This window comes from Dendrobates tinctorius, unplaced genomic scaffold, assembly GCF_039654945.1.
Source record: "Dendrobates tinctorius isolate UK_male_01 unplaced genomic scaffold, ASM3965494v1 ptg000144l, whole genome shotgun sequence".
NCBI lineage: Eukaryota > Metazoa > Chordata > Amphibia > Anura > Dendrobatidae > Dendrobates > Dendrobates tinctorius.
This window is the reverse complement of record NW_027361811.1, coordinates 7,011,244-7,035,038: the sequence shown is the minus strand read 5'-3', so window position 1 is coordinate 7,035,038 and position 23,795 is coordinate 7,011,244. Positions and strand designations below refer to the sequence as shown.

The 23,795-nt window shown below is 43.9% G+C and overlaps 1 protein-coding gene across 2 annotated transcripts in view; it reads right to left on the bottom strand.

The window, feature by feature from the left end:
• TUT7 (terminal uridylyl transferase 7) overlaps positions 1-23,795 on the bottom strand; it is a 149,666-nt gene that overhangs the window by 36,499 nt on the left and 89,372 nt on the right. For both annotated transcript variants that reach the window (XM_073545990.1, XM_073545991.1), the window contains exons 10-13: positions 22,862-22,981; positions 4,408-4,542; positions 2,634-2,814; positions 604-1,622 (exon numbers count right to left, since the gene is read on the bottom strand). In XM_073545990.1, the coding sequence (XP_073402091.1) occupies positions 604-1,622; positions 2,634-2,814; positions 4,408-4,542; positions 22,862-22,981 (1,455 nt within the window). The remainder of the gene's footprint in view (positions 1-603; positions 1,623-2,633; positions 2,815-4,407; positions 4,543-22,861; positions 22,982-23,795) is intronic.

The window sequence follows — 23,795 nt, the reverse complement described above, 5'->3', positions numbered from 1 at the left end:
TGAGACTCAACTTGCATTGAGGGCTTATGACGGTTACTTCCAACTTACGGTCAGTCAAAAGTTGCAGTCACAAGATGGCGGCATGGGACCAGAGTAGTGTCAGGAAGAGCTATAGACGGCGGCTGTCGAGTAAGCATATTACTAGGGTCAGGAAACTTAGATTTGTGGCACTACTTCAGCATTGAAATAAAACGCTGGAGTGGTGCTTTAATATCAACCACTTTCAAAGTAAGAAAAAATCTAACGAGCTGTCAAATAAATAAAATCTTGTACATAGCATTGCCACTAGTTTTATGCTGAATTTGCCAGTTTCTCTAAAGGCATTGTAGCAAAGCATTTCTTATAATGAACCGAATCAAACATTCAATTCAGCTCGTATTTTGGGCAGCATGAATTTGCTGACAAGTTCGCTTTAATTAATGCTTATAATTTTCGGAAAACATACTACTCTTCCCTGACCTGCAGTAGCAGGAACGAGTTGCTGGGAACTGTACACCTTCAGCTGTGATTTTTTTCTCCTTTCTAAAAATATAACCTAGGAAGACTGAATAAAAGTACAGTAACTTTACAAAGATACCAAAAGAAAGTGGTTTTGAAACTTACCTTGCCTTTTGTAAATGTCGGTTTGTTGAACTCATAAAACAAGGAAACTTCTTCAACAATAGAGCCTTCAGCAATGGGCAGAGGTTTGCTGGCATGTTCTGGTCTCTGTAGCGCACTGCGAGGAAATGCAGAATCTAGTCCAGTTTGCTCATCTTCAGACAACAGGCCATCCACTGAGCCAGTGTAAGTGATCTCTAGGTCATCATCTAGATGTTTACCGTGATTCAATATTGATGAAGGCTCGTCATCTGCCTCATCATCTGAATTCACTAGAGCCGCCAGTCCAAAGTCATGGACAATTTCTTCTAGTTCATCTGTACCCTCTGTACTCTCCTCCTCCAAGTAACCTTTTCTAACATATAGGCTGTTCCCCAAGCCAACCTCTTCACCCTCAACCATAGTACTTCCTTCAAAATCAGACAAGCTGTCGGTTTCTTCATTGCCTGGCAAAGCCAACTCTCCACTTTCACTATCATCCTCGAAGCCTTGATCAATCATGATGTAATCAGCAGACCCTTCATTTTCCATTAGAGGGAGGTTATCATCATCATCATCCGACTCATGAGGACTTTCTGGTTCTTCAGAGCCCTGGAAAAAATCTTCTGGGTCATCTAAAATAATCTCTTCTGTTATACAGTCTGCATCCTCAAGGTTAACATCTGGGTATGTGACATTATAGACTAGCTGTTTCTTTGCTGTACTATTTAACTCTTTTGGAGAGTTACTGTGATGGGGCCGGGCAATTTCACGAGAGGCTGAATTATCCTGATCGTTTATGGTCAAATCTTCCAACATCTTGCTTATGGTCTGAACAGAGTTTGGACTCTTCAAAGTGTTTAGAGTACCTCCTTTGTTACCATTTGTAGCAGAATTGGTGGATTTTTGAGAGCTTGTTTTTCCAGACTTTGTTTGAGGCAGAGCGAAATATTTGTAGGTGGTCTTTAGACAGTGAAGAAGATACTCGTACACCAACTGACTGTTCATGGATCTTGCAACATTTCTCTTTACAGAATAGGGATCTGATTTTAAAGATGAATATTGTTATAATATGTGCATCATTCACAACTGGTCATTTAATTCATAACTCGTCTTTTAGGATATGCATCAGAAATTCTAAATATCTATTCAATTGCTGCCATAATAACGTTCTACAAACTGCCCTGGGTAATCCCTGCTCTTATATTTTTCTCATCTCTTATTCCGCACCGCAAAAATGGTGCATTTGAACATGGTTTGTGTGTGTTTTGTCTACCAAAAACGCCACAAAAAAAGGATTGCCTCCCCCGCCCCCCACACTTTCCCATTGTCTGTGGGTGATAAATGCGGAAAGAAATGTCATGCCGCAGATTTCAAAGACAGTGAAAACAAAACCCTATGCATGAGACTTCTGCTGAAATATCATAGCTTTTGGTGGTACAGTAAAACTTAACTTTTAATATTTGCACAAAAAAGAACCACCAACACACTGCATGTGAACATAGCCCAAAATGATTTTTACTTAGCCATGGAGAGCAGCATGATGTAGGGGCAAAGACCTGGATTGGAAAGATACATCACCATTTCATCTGCTGCAGATATGCTGGCTGTATGAATGCCGAGATCTGTATATCCCCCCACCCCACTGATTGCATAGTGTAGACAGAAAGCTGCCAACTAGTGGGATGGGTGGGGATTAACCAGCTCTGTATTCAGAGACTTGCTAGATCTGCAGCAGATAAAACTGGGCAAAACTGTAGCAAGCAGCAAAACAAACGACACATCAATGGAATCAGGGTCTCTACCATTTTATAGTCTGAGAGCAGCAGGTCAGTGCAAAGAATATAGCGATCAATTCCCTTAAATATTTCACATTTTCCTTTAAAAACCACCATGATCATACTTTATTAAAACAAATGCATCTGTAGCAAGATTGGACAGGCGACAACTTCTTGATTGAAACAAACCAATTAAGTCCTATAAAGCAACCACTATTATGCGACTGACAGGTATACGATTTGGGAAAACACACACACTAAGCATAGCGACATTACCTTCTACAGCAATTCGTTTTTTAGGCCAGTCCTTCAATTCCCTAGAAAGCTTCTCTTTAACACGAATATTGACAACCAGGTCAGCCATGTTGAATTCTAGTGCATAAAATCTCAGAAGATCTACCCAGAGCTGACCAACAGAGGCAGAACAAGGTTTCTCTGTGCCAAAGAATAGGGGAACCTAGAAAATAATAATAAAAAAAAAAAACCCTTAAGGAATATGCCTTAAAATATAACAAATTTGATGACAGTCATCAGATGAATGAAGAAACATTAAAAAAAACGCAAAAAAAACACACCCTACTCTTAAGCTGGGTGGAATGATTTTTAAAGGCCACTTAAATACGGTAGATGCCAGTAATACAATGTTTTATGAGCTCAGTATGATTGATCTGGGTGCAAAGAGTGGACGGCCAGTCTTGATTGAAATAAAACCACCACCACACAAACAGCACTTTAAAGAAAATGCAAAGGCTGAAGAGGGAGCTTGTAAACGGAGCACTCGGGGGTCATGATCTATCCCCAGTAGAGGATTTGTCATTGCAGAATCACCTCCATAGTGACCACCCCCAGATGCTTGTAATATACTAATAAGGAAGGATCGGAGCCATCTTACTGCAGTGTAGGATGAGACCGGCTGTATAGTTAGTATGTATTCACATGTTCAGTATTTGGTTATGCAAAAAATCTACAGCCAACAGTCTTGGCCGCATAGCCACAGAAGAATTTCAAATATTTTTCTCGCTACGTGGAAAATGGGAAACACTATACAGGAATTTCTCTTTTGGATGTGACTGGAGTATAGAATACCGTTTGCTTACCCTGGATGCTGAATGCCAGCAGATTTGATCAAGCTTCATGTGCATAATCCACTTCTACTCTTGTCAAACCCTGAACATGTTGTTAACACTTAACTGATACAAGCTAGATAGAATTTGAGAGAGTCAACAGTCGTTTAATGGCCTGTTCAGACAGTCCAGAGTTCCATGTGGACTGGGTGATCGGAGATGCTGCCAAAATGATATTCTGTTTACACAGGAAAATGTGCTGCAGAGAGCGATTATTTCATAGCTAGCACGAAAGATCCAATAGCCCAAAAAGAGCTTTTGCCCTTTCATTGGTCAATTGCTGGCATGTTTACCACAAGCCAAAAGATTGACAAATTTTCCATCTTGCCCACGATTATCGGCTGTCTGAAAGTCCTGAATACTACCACCAGAGGGTGCATTAAAACACACAGCTTTATTAGATAAACCCCAACCCCCCCACACACACCCACCCCAATAGCCCAAGATGCTTCTCTGTTAGGTAAATGAATGGGGCATCTAAGTGCCGTCTTAAAGGGGTTGTCTGTTTTGACTGGACAATTCTGCAGTCACTCTTATTGAAGGCCTATTCAGCCCAGCCAATGCACGGTGAGGATTTTTCGGTTTCAGACCTGGGACCACAGGGCATGTACAAGTTACCGGTTTTGGCAGGACAACCCCTTTAAGTACCTGTAAACCAGTCACCTTGACCAACAGACAGGACAACCAGTGTGTATCAGTGTCTTTTCAGGGAATGCAAGACAATGAACAGCATCTACAATAAAAGGCAGCGATTTCTAAATCTGAAACTACCCATTTAAAATTGGTATGAAATTAAAATTAGGAATACGTGGATCCTTGAGGTCTGCTACCAATTAGAGTACACTGTCGTCATCAGTTCAGCAAAGCCTTATCTGAGCTTTAAAACTAGATTTGGAATTGAAGCTTTTTTTCTCCCCATTTCTCACCTTTCCTTTAGAAGAACGTTCTTCATTATTTGGATTCTCTTTGTCAACAGCAGCTTTGTACTCCCAAAATACATATTCATTGTTTGGCTCCTTCAAACTGTATTGGGCCAGTTTAGAAATTGTAAACCCACTTATCTATATAAAAACAGAATAAGTCAAAGTTAAAAAAGAAATTAATGCCAAAACAATGCATTTTATAGACATGGAACAAAACAAGAAACATTGAGGCTGTGTGCCCACGTTGCGTGTTTTTTTAAGCGTTTGTGACGGATCAGACGCTTCAGAAACGCTTAAAATAAGCTTCCGATTCAATTTAATGCATTTTGGCCTTTTTGTGCCAATGCATGCATTTTTTTCCACTCAGAAAACACTTAGCGGCTAAAAACGCAGCATGCTCATTTTCCGCTTACGTCTGCGTTTTTAGCTGTTTCCAATATTCCCAGAAAACGCGAGTAAAAAAAAAAAAAAAAAACGCATAAAAAAACGCACGGTTTTTGTGCAAAAATCGAGCGGAAATAAAACGCGCGTTTTCTGGGAAGGAGTCCGGTTTTCCGAGCGTTTTAAAACGCTAACGTGGGCACATAGCCTAACAACTAAAGCACAGTGCATACAGGAACCTTAAAAATGTACTAGTCATGACATTAAAGGCAAAAAATTAATACCAAAGTGCTTTATCTGAACAAAGGCCTTACATTTAACCTCTTAGTGACAAAGCCTATTTGGTACTTCATGACCAAGCCAATTTTTACAATTCTGACCACTGTCACTTTAGGAGGTTATAGCTCTGGAACGCTTCAACGGATCCCACTGATTCTGAGATTGTTTTCGTGACACTAATTCATGTTAGTGGCAAAATTTATTTGATAGGACTTGCATATATTTATGAAAAAACGGAAATTGGGCAAAATTTTTTAAAATGTTGCAAGTTTCAAACTTTTTTTTGCACCCTTAAATCAGAGATATGTCACAAAATCGTTAATATCGTTAATAAACATTTCCCACATGTCAACCTGCACAATTTTGGAAACAATCTTTTTTGTTAGGACTTTAAGGGTTAAAAGTTGACCAGCGAAAGACTGTTTGGGCACATGGCAGGACTCTGAAGGGAGTGAGCACCATTTTTGAACACAAAATTGGCGGTGCCATGTCTCGTTTGGAAACCCCTTGATATACCTAAACAGTGGAAACTCCCCCAATTCTAACTCCAACCCTATCACACCCTAACCCCAACCCTAGCCCCCAAAAATTAAATTTTTACTTAGCTAAGGGGGTGATAAAGGGGAGTTTGAATTACTTTATTTTGATCACTGTGATAGACCCTATCAAAGTGATCAAAATGAACCAACAGGAAAAATGCAAGCGCCAGACATTTTCTTCCCAGAAGATGATGCTGGCAGTTGGGAGAGGGGATGCAGGAGGGTCGGGGGACACCGGAGGGGAGTCGGGGCACCCATTTCTCTCTCATCTGATGTACAATCACATCAGAGGAGAGAGAAAGTAAATCGGAAAATCTGATTTTTTTTTTGCAGTCGCCTTTATTCCGTGAATAACTGATTGCAACACTAGGTTTGGTAAAAACGAACCAAAATCAGGTTCTCTGGGGTCTCAGCTACCCCCGGTAGCAGAGACCCTGGAGAAATTCCGACTCTGGGGGGTGACTGAGGCATAAGGACCCTTAACTGCTGCCATTAAAAGGCGTATCGGGGGTCGTTAAGGAGTATAAACAACATACAAAAAAAAAAAAGTGCAATATTTTGTGGCCAAAATAACCAAATCTGTTATATCCCACACTTCGGATTAAAGATTTGAAACATTCATATTTCTTCATATATTACAATGTCTTAACTGCTGAAATCCATATGCCATGATGTCCTGTGAAATCAGGTGCAATGTTGCCGTCGCCAAATCACTATCCCAAGTTATTACAAATTTGTACAAGACTGCATCAAATTATAGCAGTTTTTCCAGGCCATATAATGTGTGGTGTGAAATCCATCACATACTAGACACCACTTTATGCATGACGTACAAGTGTGCCACAATCATGCAAAGTTACACAAGATTTATTATGGCTGTGGTATTCATACGTGAGGTGCATGTCATGTCCTTGGCTTCATGGTCCACACACCTTTTATGCCACATCTCAGGTAGATTTGATTTTACAAGCACAGCAAATACAAATAAAGCACATCCTCCAGTTATAGTTTGTTTATACATGTAAATATGAAAAGTGTGTCAGATCCCCGCTTCCTCACTTTCCTGTCTGGCAGCAGTGGTTGCAGAGCAGAAGCCACTCTGTTGTGCCCTCTGTACAGAAGGAAAAGACTACACACTCTACAGAGGTCTATTATTCAGTCCCCTGACCACAGAGGTTACAGATCAGCAGTGGTCAGGTTCCTGGAATGGCTACTAATAAAGTGGGCCTTGGATGCAACGCCTTTTCAGTCAGGCAAACCCTTTAGGCTATGTGCCCACGTTGCAGAAATGCCGCAGAATTGTCCGCATCATTGTTGCAACTCCCTGCCGTGGGTAAAACGCAAGTGGAATTCGCATGAGTTTTCGCACAAAACAAGCGCTTTGCAAGTGTTTTTTTAGCTTGCAGAACGCTAGTGCTTTTCCAAGCAATTTGAAGCATCACTTGGAAAAGGGATTGGCAGGTTGGTCACACTTGTCAGGAGTCTCCTCTCCTCCAGACCCTGGGTACCATCCACACATGAAGCGCTCACTTCACGCACGGTGGGCATAGCCACATGCATAAAGTGAGCGTTTCAATGCAATCCTATGGCGGTGGCATTGCCACAATTCCGCAGAATTAATGGACATGCTGCAGATTTTACAACTATGCAATTCCGCAGCGGTAAAATCCGCAGCATGGACACAGCAACTGCGGAATCCTATAGGATTGTGTTTTTTTTTTGAATCAGATCTTTTTTATTAAACATTCAGGAATCAATACAGAAAGAATATGACATCTTATATAGCTAGTAAAATTTACATTGAGAGCAAATATTATTTAAAGGGTAAAACTCTTCCTGTGTAAGAATAAATAAAAAGAAGAAATCTCAAAACACAGATATTTGCATAAAATTGAGCCTATAAACATGGCTCCACAAATAAACAAAAATCAAAATTATACATCAGTGCCTCATTTCAGCGGGAAAACCATCCCCGCCAGCCGCGCCACTCCGCATCATATTTCGCCCCCCCCGCCCCCCACGGATATCAGGTCCAATCCACCCCAGCTCCCTCCCACCGCGCCACTCAAAATCTACTTCGCCACAAAGGGCACTAGACTTTATTTTTCCATGGCTGCCAAATTTTGTAAAACTTTCTTAATGCATTTCTTTTTAAATAAGCCCCCCTTTCCAATCTGATGACATTATTTAGTTTATTTTTAAGCTCTGACAATGTTGGTGGCATAGGATCCAACCAATGATATGCAAGTATCTTTCTTGCCTGATACAGGATGCGTGCTATTCCCAGGGCCACTGCAGAGTCCTGGTCAACCCCCTCCTCCCACAAATTCAACAAACATAGACGAGGTGACGGTCGTATTGTGATATGGTATACTTGGGCTATGAGTCCCAGGGTCTGCCTCCAGAAATCCCCAATGTGCCCGCACTCCCACATAACATGCATCAAGTGGGCATCATCCTGCCCACACCTAACACATTGTGTATTGGGCCTAAGTCCCATTTTAAATAATAAGCTGGGTGTTTTATATACCCTGTGAATGAGATATATTTGCGAAAGCCGCTGGCACTCAGAAACCGCCATTTTAGGGACCTGTTCTAGAATATCGGACCACTGGTCCTCCGTCAGGGGGCCAACGTCCCATTCCCACTTATTCTTAGCAGCAGTCAGTGGATATGTCTCCAGATGGGCAGGTAATAATCTTTTATATAATTCAGAGATAAGTCCCCTAGAAGACTCAGATGTAAGTAGCATATGTAGTGTTTGATTATGTGTCACTATCACCGGATTTGTCCTTCTCTGTTTTTCCAATGCATGTCTTAGCTGTAAGTACTGATAAAAGAAGACGTGCGGGAGGTGAAATTCTGTTCTCAATTGTTCAAAACTCTTAAGAGTATTATTTTGCAAAATTTGTGACACCAGATAAATCCCTTTATCTTCCCATCTTCCGAACCCCACCAGCTTTTTGATCTCTTGCAAATCCGGATTTCGCCACAATGGCCACAATTCCGTAGGCCCATTTATCTTCAAAAGAGACTTACCCCTGTCCCACACCTTGAAAATCATAGCCAACGTGGGGTATCGTGCCCCATTTATCTGCCGTCTTCCCACCTCCAACCGGCACCCTGGATATTTCCATACCGATCCTTCCCTCACAATATCACCACCATTGTCACACGCCCCGTCTCTACCCCAACCCTTAAGATGTTGCATCTGGGAGGCTATAAAGTATATGAATGGGTTTGGCACCGCCAATCCTCCCTCCTCCTTCCCTCGCTGCAGTATCTCCAAGCGAATCCTAGCCTGTTTTTTCTTCCAAATTAATTCCCGGAATAATGTATTTATTTTTGCAAAAAAGTCCCTACAGATCCACACCGGAGAATTATGTATCAAATATAATAATTGTGGCATCATTACCATTTTGATTAAGTTAGATCTACCAATATTCGACAACGGCAGGCGACACCAAGTATGTACTTTTGCTCTAAATCGCTGCAACAGGGGCTCCAGATTCAGAGCCCGAAAATCCTTCGGGGCAGGACTAACAATTATACCCAGATACCTAAACCTCCGAACTACAGGGACCGGTATCTGCAAATCTGAGAATTCCGCCGGGAGAGGGTCTATCGGCATTAAAGCTGATTTGGACCAATTAATCCGAAGACCAGACCTCAGCCCAAATTCTCGAATGACCTCCATTGCCGGCAAAATCGAGGAATGTACCTTATCTAAATATAGAAGTAAATCATCCGCGTACAATGATATCCTCAACTCCACAGTTCCACATCTGAATCCCATTATTTCTCTGGACTTCCGAATTGCAACTGCCAATGGCTCCACCGCAGTAGCAAATAGCAAGGGCGAGAGCGGGCACCCCTGTCTAGTACCTCTCCCAAGAGGAAAAGACTCAGAGACCCTGCCATTAGCCCCAACCTTCGCCACCGGCGAGCCATACAACAGCCTCACCCAATTTATAAATCTGTGTCCAAAGCCCATTTTCCGAAGTACCGCCCACAAAAAACCCCACTCCAAACTATCGAACGCCTTAGCGGCGTCTAAGGACAAAATTGCTCTTCCCCCCAACTCCCCAGAACTATGTTGAATCCCCAAGTATAGTTTCCTAAGGTTCATAGATGTGGCTCTGCCTGGGATAAATCCCGTCTGATCCTTCTGTATAACAGATGAGATAACTCGGGACATCCTATTGGCGAGTACCTTGGCCAATAATTTAACATCTGTTGATAATAGGGAAATCGGGCGATATGAATCCGGAACCTCTGGATCCTTTCCGGGCTTTAATATTAAAACTATCAAAGCTTCCCTCATAGATGGCGGGAGGACCCTCTGCCTTTCAGCCTCTTCAAATACCTTAAGTAGCTTAGGTAGCAGTAAGGGTGCATAGGTTTTGTAAAACTCGCCAGGCAGGCCATCCATTCCTGGAGCCTTTTCATTTTGCATCTGACCAAGCGCCTCCTCCAACTCCTCCAACAGGATGTCCCGATCCAATGAATCCCTATCGCTATCAGCCAATGCAGGGAGAGAGAGCGCATCCAGGAACTGCTCAATCTCAGTCTCCGTGAGACTGCAATCTGATGTGTATAGTCGCATATAATACCTCCTTATCTCACTCACTATGTCCGCACTGTCTGTCACAGGACCACCCGAGTCCGTTTTTAGCCTATTGATATATGAAGATCCGTCCTGTGCTCTAATGACCGTGGCCAATAAATGTCCTACTCCCTCCCCCTCTATAAAATATTTTTGTTTGAGGAAATAACGTTTATTTGCTGCCGCCGACATGAGGTTTTCCCTGAGCGACCCCTGTGCCTTCTCCAAAGCTTTTTTAGTTTCCTCTGTCGGGTTGAGTATCACCGCAGCCTCCGCAACAGACACCTCCTGGATCAGACTCTGGGTGTAGCGTCTATTTTGGCTTTTCCGTGTGCATATTTCTCTAATATATAAGCCCCTGACATAGGCTTTCATGGAATCCCAGACTATGTGTGATGATGCAGAGTACTCATTAAGTTGAAAATATTCTAGAATGGCATCATGCAAAGATCCCCCTATAAGCTGGATCCAGAAGGGATTAAGCTTCCAGATAGGTCTAGATAGGGTGAGGGGGTGTCCCCATGAAAGTGTGACATGTAGCGGCGAGTGATCAGATACACTTCTAGGCAGGTAGGCCACCCCTCGTACATATGGGGTCATGAGTGTATTCCCAATGGCCAGGTCTATCCGTGACATAGCGTGGTGGGAGCTAGAGTAGCAGGAAAACTGTCTGGCTGTGGGGTTTCGGACACGCCAAAGATCTACCATACCCAGCTCCACTAACGTTCTAGCAAATGAGGTTGAGGCTGCATCCTCTGATATGTTTCCCGAATGCAACTTATCCAAATAGGGATGCAAATATGTATTAAAATCTCCTATTAGAAGAGTCGGCGCAGGGGGAAAGGAACCCAAAATAGACAAGATTCTTTTTACTGGTTCGACTGAATAGGGCGGGGGGATGTATATGGCAACCAAAATAAATTGTATACCGTATAACGTGCAAAGCAAACATACAAATCTGCCCCCAGGGTCAACCACTGATTTAGTACATGAGAAGGGGATGGACCTGTGCACCAGCACACTGACACCCCGCGCATGGGTCGAGTACGTGGAATGATATTCATGTGAAACCCATCCCTTTCTTAGCCAATGAATATTATCTTTCACCATGTGGGTCTCAGACATACACAGGATAGCCGGGAGAAATTTCTGCATATTAGTAAATATAGCACATCTCTTATTTGCATCCCCGAGCCCCCTAACATTCCACGCTACAATATTAAGTGATATCGCCATAAGAGCAGACTAAAAAATGAGAAATCGGAACATACTCCACTCCCGAGGGAGAGAGGCAATCTCCACCATCCCTCAGTACAATGAATTGGGCGACACGGCTGACGCACATCACATCCCACAGAACAATTAGGGAATACAACAACAAACGAAAAAAACAAAGGAGGGAGAGGGAGCACTGCACACCAGTGCACAGCGCCCCTACCCCCAAACACAAGTGTAACTTGCACATTTCTCTCAAATAGAGAGAATCAGGGCTAGAAAACTCGCCCAGAGTCCATGCAGGGAGAAGGGTCCACAGCTTGTCACTGTAACGAGTGTCCACAGCAATCCGGTCAGCTCCCGCCCTGAATCCGAAATGGAATGAACAGTAGTAATTATACCAGCATAGCGTCCTAGACAAAAAGGAGTAACAACACCTGGTGGCGAAAAAAGGGAGAACTTCAAGTATTCTTCCTCCTCATGGACCTCTCATTAATATCCAGCCAGGACAGCGCCATTCCCGCCGTATCAAAAAAGTGCGTTTCTCCATTCACATCAATCCGCAGTCTAGCAGGGTACATCATGGAATATGTCACCTGTAAGTCACGTAGGCGTTTTTTAATCTCAATAAATTGCGCCCTTTTACGCTGCACCTCCAGGGAAAAATCAGGGAAAATGGAGACTTTCCTCCCATTAATAGCAAGTTCCTTAATGTCTCTGGATCTGCGCAGGATAGCATCTCTATCTTTAAAGTGTAGGAGCTTAAGCAAGATGGGACGCGGGGGTGCTCCCGGCGGGGGGGCATGCGTAGGGACCCTGTGTGCTCTCTCAATAGTAAAGAATGGGGACAAAACATCTTTACCAAAGGTGTCCATTAGCCATTTTTCAAAAAAGCCAAGTGAGTCAGTCCCCTCCGTCCTCTCCGGAACCCCCACCAGTCGCAGATTACTTCTACGGGAGCGGTTCTCTAAATCATCCACCTTGTTCAGCAGTATTGTAATATTTTGCGTGGCTTTTCCCAGCTCCCGTGTTATTGGTGGCAATTTATCCTCCGTCGCACCAACACGCTCCTCCAGTTCCCCCACCCTGGCAGTCACCCCTCGCAGCTCTTGTTTAATACAGGCCATGTCCTTGGTGACAATCTCCATTTGATTACTTAGAGTGGCCAGTGTGGTATTGCAGGAGTTAATTGCTGCGAGGATTTCTCCCAGTGTGGGCTCAGCAGTCACAGACTCCGGCTGCTCCCCATCCCCCACTCCTTCCTCCTCCAGCACAGGCCCCTGTGTCTGCACGTGTTGGGCTGAAGGGGGGCCCAGTTTACTCACTGTTCCCTCCCTGGAGAGATGATCCTCCAGCTCCACGCTGCATCCAGCGTCTGCCTCAGTCTGTGCACTGGGCGATCAAGCAGCAGCAGGAGGCACCCTTGCATATCGTTCCAGCCTGCCAGCAGCTCCCATCGCTCCACTACCAGCCGACTTGTTGTTTGCTGGTGCCATCCTGGATGTAGCAGAGGCGCGCCCCGGCGTCTCCTTATCTTTTTTACTGCTGCGGTTCGACATGGCCCAAGGATCCTCCGCTGTCTAAACGCCCAGGGAGATATTGCAGCCCTCCAGGTCAGTGGGACTCGTCAGCAGTGCCGGTAATCAGGATTTATTGTCGGATCCGGGCAGGACCTCTCTCACTCCACGTCCTCCCTACATGAGGTCCAGGCCACGCCCCCCTATAGGATTGTGTTTAAACGTTTCCGAGCAGCAAAAACGCTTAAAAAACGCAACGTGGGCACATAGCCTTAACCTTTTTCTTTGTAGGCCTCCTAAAGACTAGGGATTATACAGAAAATGCTATATGCTAAAAACTGAGGGCAACTACATTTCTTGAGTCTTAAATCATTTCTAGGTTAGAGTACCTTTAAAACTGATCACAGTACTCCAATCATTTACACAGTCTCCATAAAAAGAACTACTGACACAGGCTCTATAAAGCATGCACTGCCACTCTTCACTTAAGTGACAGATTTCAAAAATACAAGAGGGAATTGCTACTATAACTAAAATGGACCAAGGCCATTAAAAAAAAAAAAATAATAATTTTAGTCAAGATTCCAAATAAAAAAAACTCATACAATTGCATGGATGAAACATATCTAAAGAAACCATTAATAGCAACCTTTTGTTGGTTAATGACAAATCAATCCTTGAATTCATGCAGTTAGTTTGTATCAAGTCTAAGGAACCAATATGCCTATTTCTACAAAAGCCAATTCCCTTCTCTGATAGACAGTTACCCTTTACAAGATGGAAAACAAACTTTAAATATTGCCATGAAGCTAGCAATATGGTAAGTGATGACAATACAGTAGGGAAATCGTCAGATGCACTATGAGACAACGGGTCAACGATTCCTCCTCTGATTAGGAGTCAACGGCATGAACTTTAATAAACGCTGTTCTGAAAGGTTATACTGATTGCAAACAGGATTTCCCCCATTTTTCAGCTAGGTACTTCAGAGGTCTGGTCAAATAATATCAGATTACAAGACGGGCTGCAGTTCATGGCAGCGACCACTAAACAGTTGGAGATAGTGGTGGTGTTCCACTCCATACACTGTTTACAGCGCAGATAGCCAGAAAAACGCAATCTGTAGGTGTGCTGCAATCTCACCTTCTGCTACCGCTGAAGCTATACAAATGAAACGTCTAACAGCAAAGTGATGGAAACCCCTTTACTCCCAAGGGTGGTTTGCATGTTCATGACCGGGCCAATTTTTACAATTCTGACCACTGTCCCTTTATGAGGTAATAACTCTGAAACGCTTTCATGGATCCCGGTGATTTTGACATTGTTTTTTCGTGACATATTGTACTTCATGTTAGTGGCAAAATTTCATTCATATATCTTGCGTTTGTGAAAAAATGGAAATTTTGCAAAAATTTTGAAAATTTCGCAATTTTCCAACTTTGAATTTTTATGCCCTTAAATCACAGAGATACGGCACACAAACTTAAATAACATTTTACCCTTCGCCACGACAGCACCCACTGGAGGTATCGGATCCGCCCCATTTGGAACAGGAAACCCTACAGGAAAGATAAAAGGGGCGGTCCGCCTTTCCTCCTCAGTTTTGGTTTCCTGTTCCAAACGGAGCCACGATATCCTTCAGGAAAGAATACCTGGGCCAGGCATGCTGCCTGTGCAGTCTCCATGTGAACGGCAGGGGTTGCGGTCCGGAGGCAGCGTCGGGGGAGATTCTGCTAGACGGCTCCCCCCTCGTCTGGTGAACGAAGGGTGATGATGGGGTCCGGGGAGGGCCGCCCCGTCTCACCCAGGAGAGCGCCGGTAGGCACTGCTACTGAGAAGGGGGAAAGAAGCAAGGGGGAAAGAAGAAGGGGGAAAGAAGAAGGGAAAGAGAAAGAAAAAGAAAAGAAGGGAAAGAGAAAGAAAAAGAAAAGAAGGGAAAGAGAAAGAAAAAGAAAAGAAGGGAAAGAGAAAGAAAAAGAAAAGAAGGGAAAGAGAAAGAAAAGAAAGGAAAGAAGGGAAAGAGAAAGAAAAGAAAGGAAAGAAGGGAAAGAGAAAGAAAAAGAAAGGAAAGAAGGGAAAGAGAAAGAAAAAGAAAAGAAGGGAAAGAGAAAGAAAAGAAAGGAAAGAAGGGAAAGAGAAAGAAAAGAAAGGAAAGAAGGGAAAGAGAAAGAAAAGAAAGGAAAGAAAGGAAAGAGAAAGAAAAGAAAGAAAAGAAAGGAAAGAAAGGAAAGAGAAAGAAAAGAAAGGAAAGAAGGGAAAGAGAAAGAAAAGAAGGGAAAGAGAAAGAAAAGAAAGGAAAGAGAAAGAAAAGAAAGGAAAGAAGGGAAAGAGAAAGAAAAGAAAGGAAAGAAAGGAATGAGAAAGAAAAGAAAGGAATGAGAAAGAAAAGAAAGGAATGAGAAAGAAAAGAAAGGAATGAGAAAGAAAAGAAAGGAATGAGAAAGAAAAGAAAGGAATGAGAAAGAAAAGAAAGAAGAAGGAAGAAAGAAGAAGGAAGAAAGAAAGAAGAAGCGGTAGCCGGCGCACAGTCTCCTGACCCCCCGGAAGTAATGGTTGAACTTCCGGGGCGGGATGGCTGAGAGCGCGTCGGGGCATGCGCGCGGTGATCCCAGGGAGGAGGAGAAACTTCCAGGGGGACGGCAGGAAGAAAAAAAAAAAAAAAAAAAGCAAATTATTTAAACAGCGGCGCAGCTGAGCGGCGATGCAGCAATGTCGTCCCCAACGGAAGCGCACGCTCCAGCGGGGGATTCTGCAGGAGGTAGCTCACCAGGGACCGCAACACCGGCCGCAGGAATGAAGCAGGAGAATCAAGGCCTAGGACGGGATCTCAGCCATCTGATCCGGTAATATAAGGCTTCACTGGGTGAGTGTGCAAAGTATATACTCTGCCTACTAAGCTGACCTCTGCCCCCCCCCCCCGCCTTGGTGTCCCCTTCTAGACCAAGAAAAAGGATAAATCCAAGCATAAAGAATGTGCGTTATGCTCTGAACCTCTCCCTGACTCCTACCCTAAGAAGCTCTGTAAGCAGTGCACCAGAGAGACAAAGCAGGGGGCCGCATTGTCGACAAAGGACATTAGAGCTATAATCAGGGAGGAGATACAGGCTATTAACCGCGCCAAAACTCCCTCAGAGACTGGCAGCAAAAAGCAGTTAACCCTCAGCTCAGAGTCAGAGGAAGAAGGGGGGTTAATCTCTGACTCCTCACTCACATCCTCGTCATCATCAGACATGGAGGGACGGTCATGTTTCCCCGTGGATAGTGTGGACAACCTAGTCAAATCGGTGAGAAGCACTATGGGGTGTGAGGAACCAAGGGGTGCCCAAACCGCACAAGACAATGTTTGCGGGATTGGAGAGCGTTCCCGGTAATACCGGCAATTAAGGCCCTAATAAAGAGGGAATGGGAAAAACATGACCAAAGAAGTTTTCTCCCATCAGCCTCAAAAAGAAAGTATCCATTTAGCGATGAGGAGCTATTAAAATGGACCAAAGTGCCAAAAGTGGATGCCGTTATATCCTCTACCTCGAAAAAATCGGCTATTCCGGTAGAGGACGCAGGCTTGTTGGCAGACCCGTTAGACCGCAAGGCAGAATCATCATTGAAGAGGTCTTGGGAATCTACCACGGGTATTTTTAAGCCAGCGGTAGCCAGCACATGCACCACTAGATCGATGCTCGTGTGGTTGGACCAGCTGGATCAACAAATCGAGCAAAAGGTGTCCAGAGAAAAATTACGGGCCGCTATCCCATTAATTAGAGGGGCAGCTGCCTTTATGGCTGATGCGTCGTGGACACTCTACGGCTGGCAGCAAGATCAGCAGCTCTTGTGAACGCCAGAAGAGCTGGAAGGGGGACACGCAATCAAAGGCTAAGATTTGTGCAACCCCGTGTGAGGGTGAGTTTCTCTTCGGGAAAGCCCTAGACGAGATACTCGCCAAAGCAAAGGAGAGGAAGAAGGCGTTCCCTGACTCTTCTATCCCCTTCTATAGGAGAACCTTTAAGAGGCGACCGTTTGGAAGAAGGAGGCAAATGGAAAGATCAAATAGATGGGCCGCAAAAGAAGAGAAACAAAAGGGTACCATGTTCAGGGGTCCAACATTCCGAAGGGAAAATAGAAATTAAAAAAATCAGACCCACCTGTAGGGGTTAGATTACGGTTCTTTTATCCAAAATGGGAACAAATATCCTCAAACCCATGGATCTTGGGTATTATTAAAGAAGGAATGAAAATAGAATTCCTTCAAAACCCTTATGATTTCTTTATCCTAACCCGCCTTAACTCTATGGCCCAACAAAAGGCCCTCGAAGAAGAAATTCGGAGCCTACTATGCAAGGGGGTTTTAGTGGAAGTCCCAGAGGGACAGGAAGGTAGAGGCTTTTACTCTCCCTTATTTTTAATTTCCAAACCAGATGGTACGTTTAGAACAATTATTAATTTAAGGAAGCTTAATATGTTTATAAAAAATTATAAGTTTAAGATGGAATCAATCAGATCCACCATAAAGCTTCTCTTTCCAAATTGTGTGATGGCGGGAATTGACTTAAAAGATGCTTACTATCATCTTCCTATCCATAATAGATACCAAAAATATCTAAGGGTCGCAGTGGTGTTCGATGGCAAGGTCCGTCATTTTCAGTACACAGCCATGCCTTTCGGCCTCTCAACAGCGCCAAGAATCTTCACCAAGGTGATGGCAGAGGTGATGGCCTATGTTCGTCAAAAAGATACTTTAATCGTACCTTACTTAGACGACTTCCTAATAATCGGGAACTCAGATACCCAATGTACCGAAAGAGTGGCTGATGCAATCTCATCTTTGCAGGACCTAGGCTGAATCATCAATATACAGAAGTCCAGGCTCGTTCCGCAATCCCTCCAGATGTTTTTGGGGTTCCAATTGAACTCCATAACCCAGAAATGTCTACTTCCTCAGGTAAAGATTGCACTAACAAAAGAGAAAGTAGAGGCAGCCATAGATAGACCGCGCATGTCTCTGAGAGGGGCAATGTCGCTATTGGGGTCGCTAGATTCCTGTGCCCCTGCAGTCCGGTGGGCCCATTATCATGTCCGCACACTTCAGCATCAGATCCTCCAGGAGGAGAGGCGACATGGTGGTCACCTCGAGAGCAAGATAACTCTAACTCAGGAGGTCTTGACTTCTCTGGAATGGTGGTTAGATGATGACCATCTATCCTCAGGAGTCCCATGGGTCATAGTACCATCTGGTATCCTAACCACCGACGCTAGCCCCCAAGGCTGGGGAGCCCATATGGGGAATAGCTTTTGTCAAGGAAGATGGAATAGAGAGGAAAGAGAATACTCGTCTAATTTAAAAGAACTGACAGCAGTATACTATGCTCTACATCATTTCCTTCCACAGCTCCAACAGAAACATGTCAGGATCCTGTCGGACAACACCACCACAGTGGCATACATAAACAGACAAGGAGGTACTCGATCAGAGACTCTGATGTCTTCTGCGGCAAGAATCTTAAGCTTAGCCGAAAGCAATTTGGCAAGGGGAGTGGTGCCTCAATCGCCAAATCTTCCAGAACATAGTAGCTCTATGGGGGCATCCTCAAGTGGACCTCTTCGCCACAAGGGAAAACAGACAAACAAAGACCTTTGCTTCCCTGTCTCCAGCAGATCACCCAGACATACTGGATGCCCTCCAGGCCTCATGGAAATTCAAGCTGGCATACGCCTTCCCTCCATTGATTCTCCTGCCACAAGTGATTCGGAAAATCAGAGAGGAAAAGGCGAGAGTAATCCTGATAGCACCTTTCTGGCCCAAGAGATAGTGGTTCTCGTGGCTACGAATTATGTCAGTGACAGATCCTTGGGTTCTCCCCTCAAACCCCAACCTACTCTCCCAAGGCCCTTTCTTCCACCCTCAAGTGGACAACTTACACTTGACGGCGTGGAACTTGAAAGGCACCTATTAAGATCAAGAGGGTTTTCGCAATCATTAATTACTACGCTCCTACAGAGCAGGAAGCAGTCCACAACCCAAATTTATAAAAGAATATGGAAGAAATTCCTACAGTTTCATACAGCATCTCATACAGCAGAAGTCCCGATAGTTCCTATCTTAGAATTCCTACAAAAAGGGAAGGAATTGGGCTTGTCAGTAAACACACTGAAAGTACAGGTGTCTGCGTTGGGGGCGCTGTATGGCCATAATATAGCAGGGAATAAGTGGATATCACGATTCATTACGGCATGTGAAAGAATAACTCCGGTTCACATACCCACAATCCCTACATGGGACTTAAACTTGGTGTTAGACGCCCTGACAGAAGAACCTTTTGAACCGATAGATACGATATCCCTTAAATATTTATCATTTAAGACGGCCCTCTTGGTAGCACTGACATCCGCTAGGAGAGTGGGTGATATCCAGGCCCTGTCCATAGATCCACCCTTTTTGCAGGTATATCGGGATAGATTAATATTAAAGCCAGACCCCTCATACCTGCCTAAGGTATCAACAAAGTACCATAGGTCTCAGGAGATACTCCTCCCAACCTTCTTTGAAGATCCCTCCACTCCGGAAGAGCAGAAATTCCACACTTTGGACGTCAGAAGAACTGTCCTAAAGTATATTGAAAGGTCTGAGAGCTGGAGGCAGTGTGGGGCTCTCTTCATTTCTTTTCAGAACCATAAAAAAGGGTATGGAGTCACAAAGAGCACCATTTCCCGATGGATCAGGGATGCCATTTGTTTAGCCTACTCTGCAAAAAATGAAGAACCTCCGGAAAACATCAGAGCACATTCCACCAGAGCAATGGCGGCCTCCTGGGCGGAGAGGGGAGACGTTCCAATTGAAACCATATGTAAGGCGGCAATTTGGTCATCCCCTTCTACCTTCTATAGACTTGACCTTTCGTCTACTTCTGACCTAAGCTTTGGCAGGACTGTCCTTGGCACGGTGGTCCCACCCAGGTGATGGTCTCTGGAATCTCTCCAGTGGGTGCTGTCGTGGCGAAGGGTAAAAAGCCGGATTACTTACCGGTAATGCTCTTTTAATGAGTCCCCGACAGCACCCGCTCACTTCCCTCCCTGCTAAAGATATCGATAATAAAGTGTATCTGCTAAAGATGAATAAGTAAAGTTAGATATACAAAGACATTGCCTAATCCTTGGCGGTCCTCCTGGTACTCTGAAATGCAAAACTGAGGAGGAAAGGCGGACCGCCCCTTTTATCTTTCCTGTAGGGTTTCCTGTTCCAAATGGGGCGGATCCGATACCTCCAGTGGGTGCTGTCGTGGACTCATTAAAAGAGCATTACCGGTAAGTAATCCGGCTTTTCCTTCATGTTTACTTTACATCAGCACAATTTTGGAACCAAAGTTTTTTTTTGTTAGGAAGTTATAAGGGTTAAAATTTGACCAGTGATTTCTCATCTTTGCAACACCATTTTATTTTTAGGGACCTCATCACATTTGAAGTCACTTTGAATGATCTTTTCACCCCCAATTTTTATTTTCCCAAGGGTAACAGGACCCTAAAAGTTATTGTGCAATTTGTTCCGAGTACGCTGATACCCCATATGTGGGTGTAAACGACTATTTGGGCGCATGGCAGAGCACGGAAGGGAAGCAGCGCCATTTGACTTTTTTTGGCTGGAATTGAGATCGGACACCATGTCACGTTTGGAAAGCCCCTGAAGTGCCAAAACAGTGGAAACCCCCCACAAATGACACTATTTTGGAAACTACACCCCCACAAGGAACTTATCTAGATGTGTGGTGAGCACTTTGAACCCCAAGGGCTTCACAGAAGTTTATAATGCCCGGGTGAGAAAATAAAAAAAAAAAAATCATATTTTTTTCCACAAACATGATCTTTTAGTCCAATTTTAAAAATTTCCTAATGGTAACAGGAGAAATTGGACCCCAAAAGTTGCTGTCCAATTTGTCCTGAGTACGCGGATACCCCATATGTGGGAGAAAACTACTGTATGGGGACACATCGGGGCTCGGAAGGGAAGTAGTGACGTTTTGGAATGCAGACTTTGATGGAATGGTCTGCGGGTGTCATGTCGCGTTTGGAGAGCCCCTGATGTGCCTAAACTGTTGAAACTCCCCACAAAAGAACCCATTTTGGAAACTAGACCCCCAAGGAACTTATCTAGATGTGTGGTGAGCACTTTGAACCCCCAAGTGCTTCACAGAGGTTTATAACGCCCGGGCGTGAAAAAAAAAAAAAAAAAAAAAAACAATCTTTTTTTCCACAAAAATGATATTTTTGCCCCCAATTTGTTATTTTCCTAAGGGTAACAGGAGACATTGGACCCCAAAAGTTGTTTTGCAATTTCTCCTGAGTAGGCTGATACCCCATATGTGGGGGTAAAACACTGTTTGGGCACATGGCAAAGCTTGGAAGGGAAGGAGCACCATTTGACTTTTTCAACTTAGAATTGGCTGGAATTGAGATCAGACACCATGTTGCGTTTGGAGAGCACCTGATGTGCCCAAACAGTGGAAACCCCCCAATTCTAACTCCAACCCTAACCCCAACACACCCCTAACCTTAATCTCAGCTCTAGCCCTAATGGGAAAATGGAAATACATTTTTTTTTATTTTATTATTTTTCCCTAACTAAGGGGGTGATAACAGGGGGGTTTGATTTAATATTTATGGCAGCTTTTTAAGATTTTGCATCACCACATATTCAGAGCTATAATTTTTCCATATTTTTACCCACCGAGTCATGTGAGGACTTATTTTTTGCAGGACGAGTTGACGTTTTTATTGGTACCATTTTCGGGCACGTGACATTTTTTGATCGCTTTTTATTCCGATTTTTTGGATGCAGAATGAACAAAAACCAGCGTTTCATGAATTTCTTTTGGGGGGTGCGTTTACACCGTTCCACGTGTGGTAAAATTGATAAGGCGGTTTTATTCTTCGGGTCAGTACGGTTACAGCGATGCCTCATTTATGTCTTTATGTTTTGGCGCTTTTATGCAATGAAAACAATTTTATATAAAAAATTATTTTTGCATCTCTTTATTCTGCGAGCTATAACTTTAGCCGATGACGCTGTATGGCGGCTCGTTTTTTGCGGGACAAGATGTCGTTTTCAGTGGTACAATGGTTATTTATACCCGCCTTTTTGATCGCGTGTTATTGCACTTTTTGTTCGGCGGTATGATAAAGCTTTATTTTTATTTTTTTAAAGGGTTCAATAAAGGGGTTAACTAATGGGACAGTTTTATAGGGCGGGTTGTTACAGACGCGGCGATACTAAATGTGTACTTTTATTGCTTCTTTATTTCCAAAAAATGAATTAGGGAATTTTTTTTCCCCCCCAATTTAGCAATTTTTTTAAATAAATTATTCTTACACTTTTTTTTTTTAACTTTATTACAATGCCCCAGTGGGGACATAACTGTCATGTGACAGATCGCTGATCTGTCACATCACAGATCACTGTGACAGATCAGCGATCTGTCACAGGCACTGCAGAAGGCTTCCCCGTGCCTGCGCTTTGCAGGCACTGAGGAAGCAGGCTCCCTGCAGGCCCCGCCGCCATTTTGGGTCTGGGGACCTGCAGGGAAGGAGGCCCCCGCAGCAGCACTGCACATTGCGCTGCTACAGGGGTTGCAGGGAAGCATGGAGGGAGCCCCCTCCCTGCCGATGGTTCCCTTAACTCCCGGTACACTGCGATCATGTTTGATCGCAGTGTGCCAAGGGTTAACGTGTCGGGGGCGGTCCGTGACCGCCCCTGACACATAGTGCCGCTGATCACCATGACGTACTATCCCGTCCATGGGCATAGGGGCCCGGGTCCCATGGACAGGATAATACGTCAGATGGCAGAGAGGGGTTAAAGGCTGAAATGAATCTTATATTTCTGTAAGAAAATTGCCGTATACAGCATGTAACATAATACTGATACCAGAACATACCCAGGATCCCAAGTAAACCGGAAGAACGGGCTCCTTTCTTTGCTGAAGGAAGAACACCACCATGAGTGCAGCTACATAGGGTGGTAAACCACCTTCTTCAGGTCTATCAATGCAGCACAACTGTTAAATAGATAAAAATATTTAGAGAAGACAAAGCACCAATTTAATTCATAGACCTCACACAACAGTATTTCTACTAACCAGTATCCTATGTATTGAAAGAAAAAGCTAAGGCTGGTTTCACACTTGCTTTTTTTTGCGCTGCATTTTTGAGCAAATATGCGCATGCATTTTTTTCCCTATATTTAACATGGGTGCGCATTGTCATGAGTTTGTACGCGCATGCTTTTTTTTGTAGTGTGCGCCCAGGTGCACAAAATGCAACCTGTTGCATTTTTTGTGCGTCATTCCTGTCTCAAACAAACGCATGCGCACGCAATGCGAACGGAATTCACCCAAAAACACATTAAAGTCTATGGGAGTGCTGACGTGCGCATAGTCATAAGCACGTCAGCGTTTAAAAATGCATGCGTTTTTAGGTAAAAACCATTTGCAAAAAAAACAAGAAAACGCATGATGCGTTTTTTAAGTGCATTTGCACTGCGCACAAAAAAGCAAGTGTGAAAGTAGCCTTACACACAAAGTTTGTTTCTTAGGCACAGTCATCTGAAATATGCAAGTAGCCTATAACTTACATGTGGTTTCTGGAGCAAGGCCTACATTGTTCTTGGATCCGGTTGGTGAGCCTAGATGCACACCGAGTCAGTACATTAGACCATAGTGCGCCTGCCCCTCTAATGTATACTGTAAAGCTGCCTCAGGCGATAGGTTATGAGAAAGCACATCCAACTGAACTTCCCAATACATACGGCCACTGCACAAAAATTTAAACCATGCAGTAGGTTTGTTTCTTTACAATGGGTCCCTATGGCGG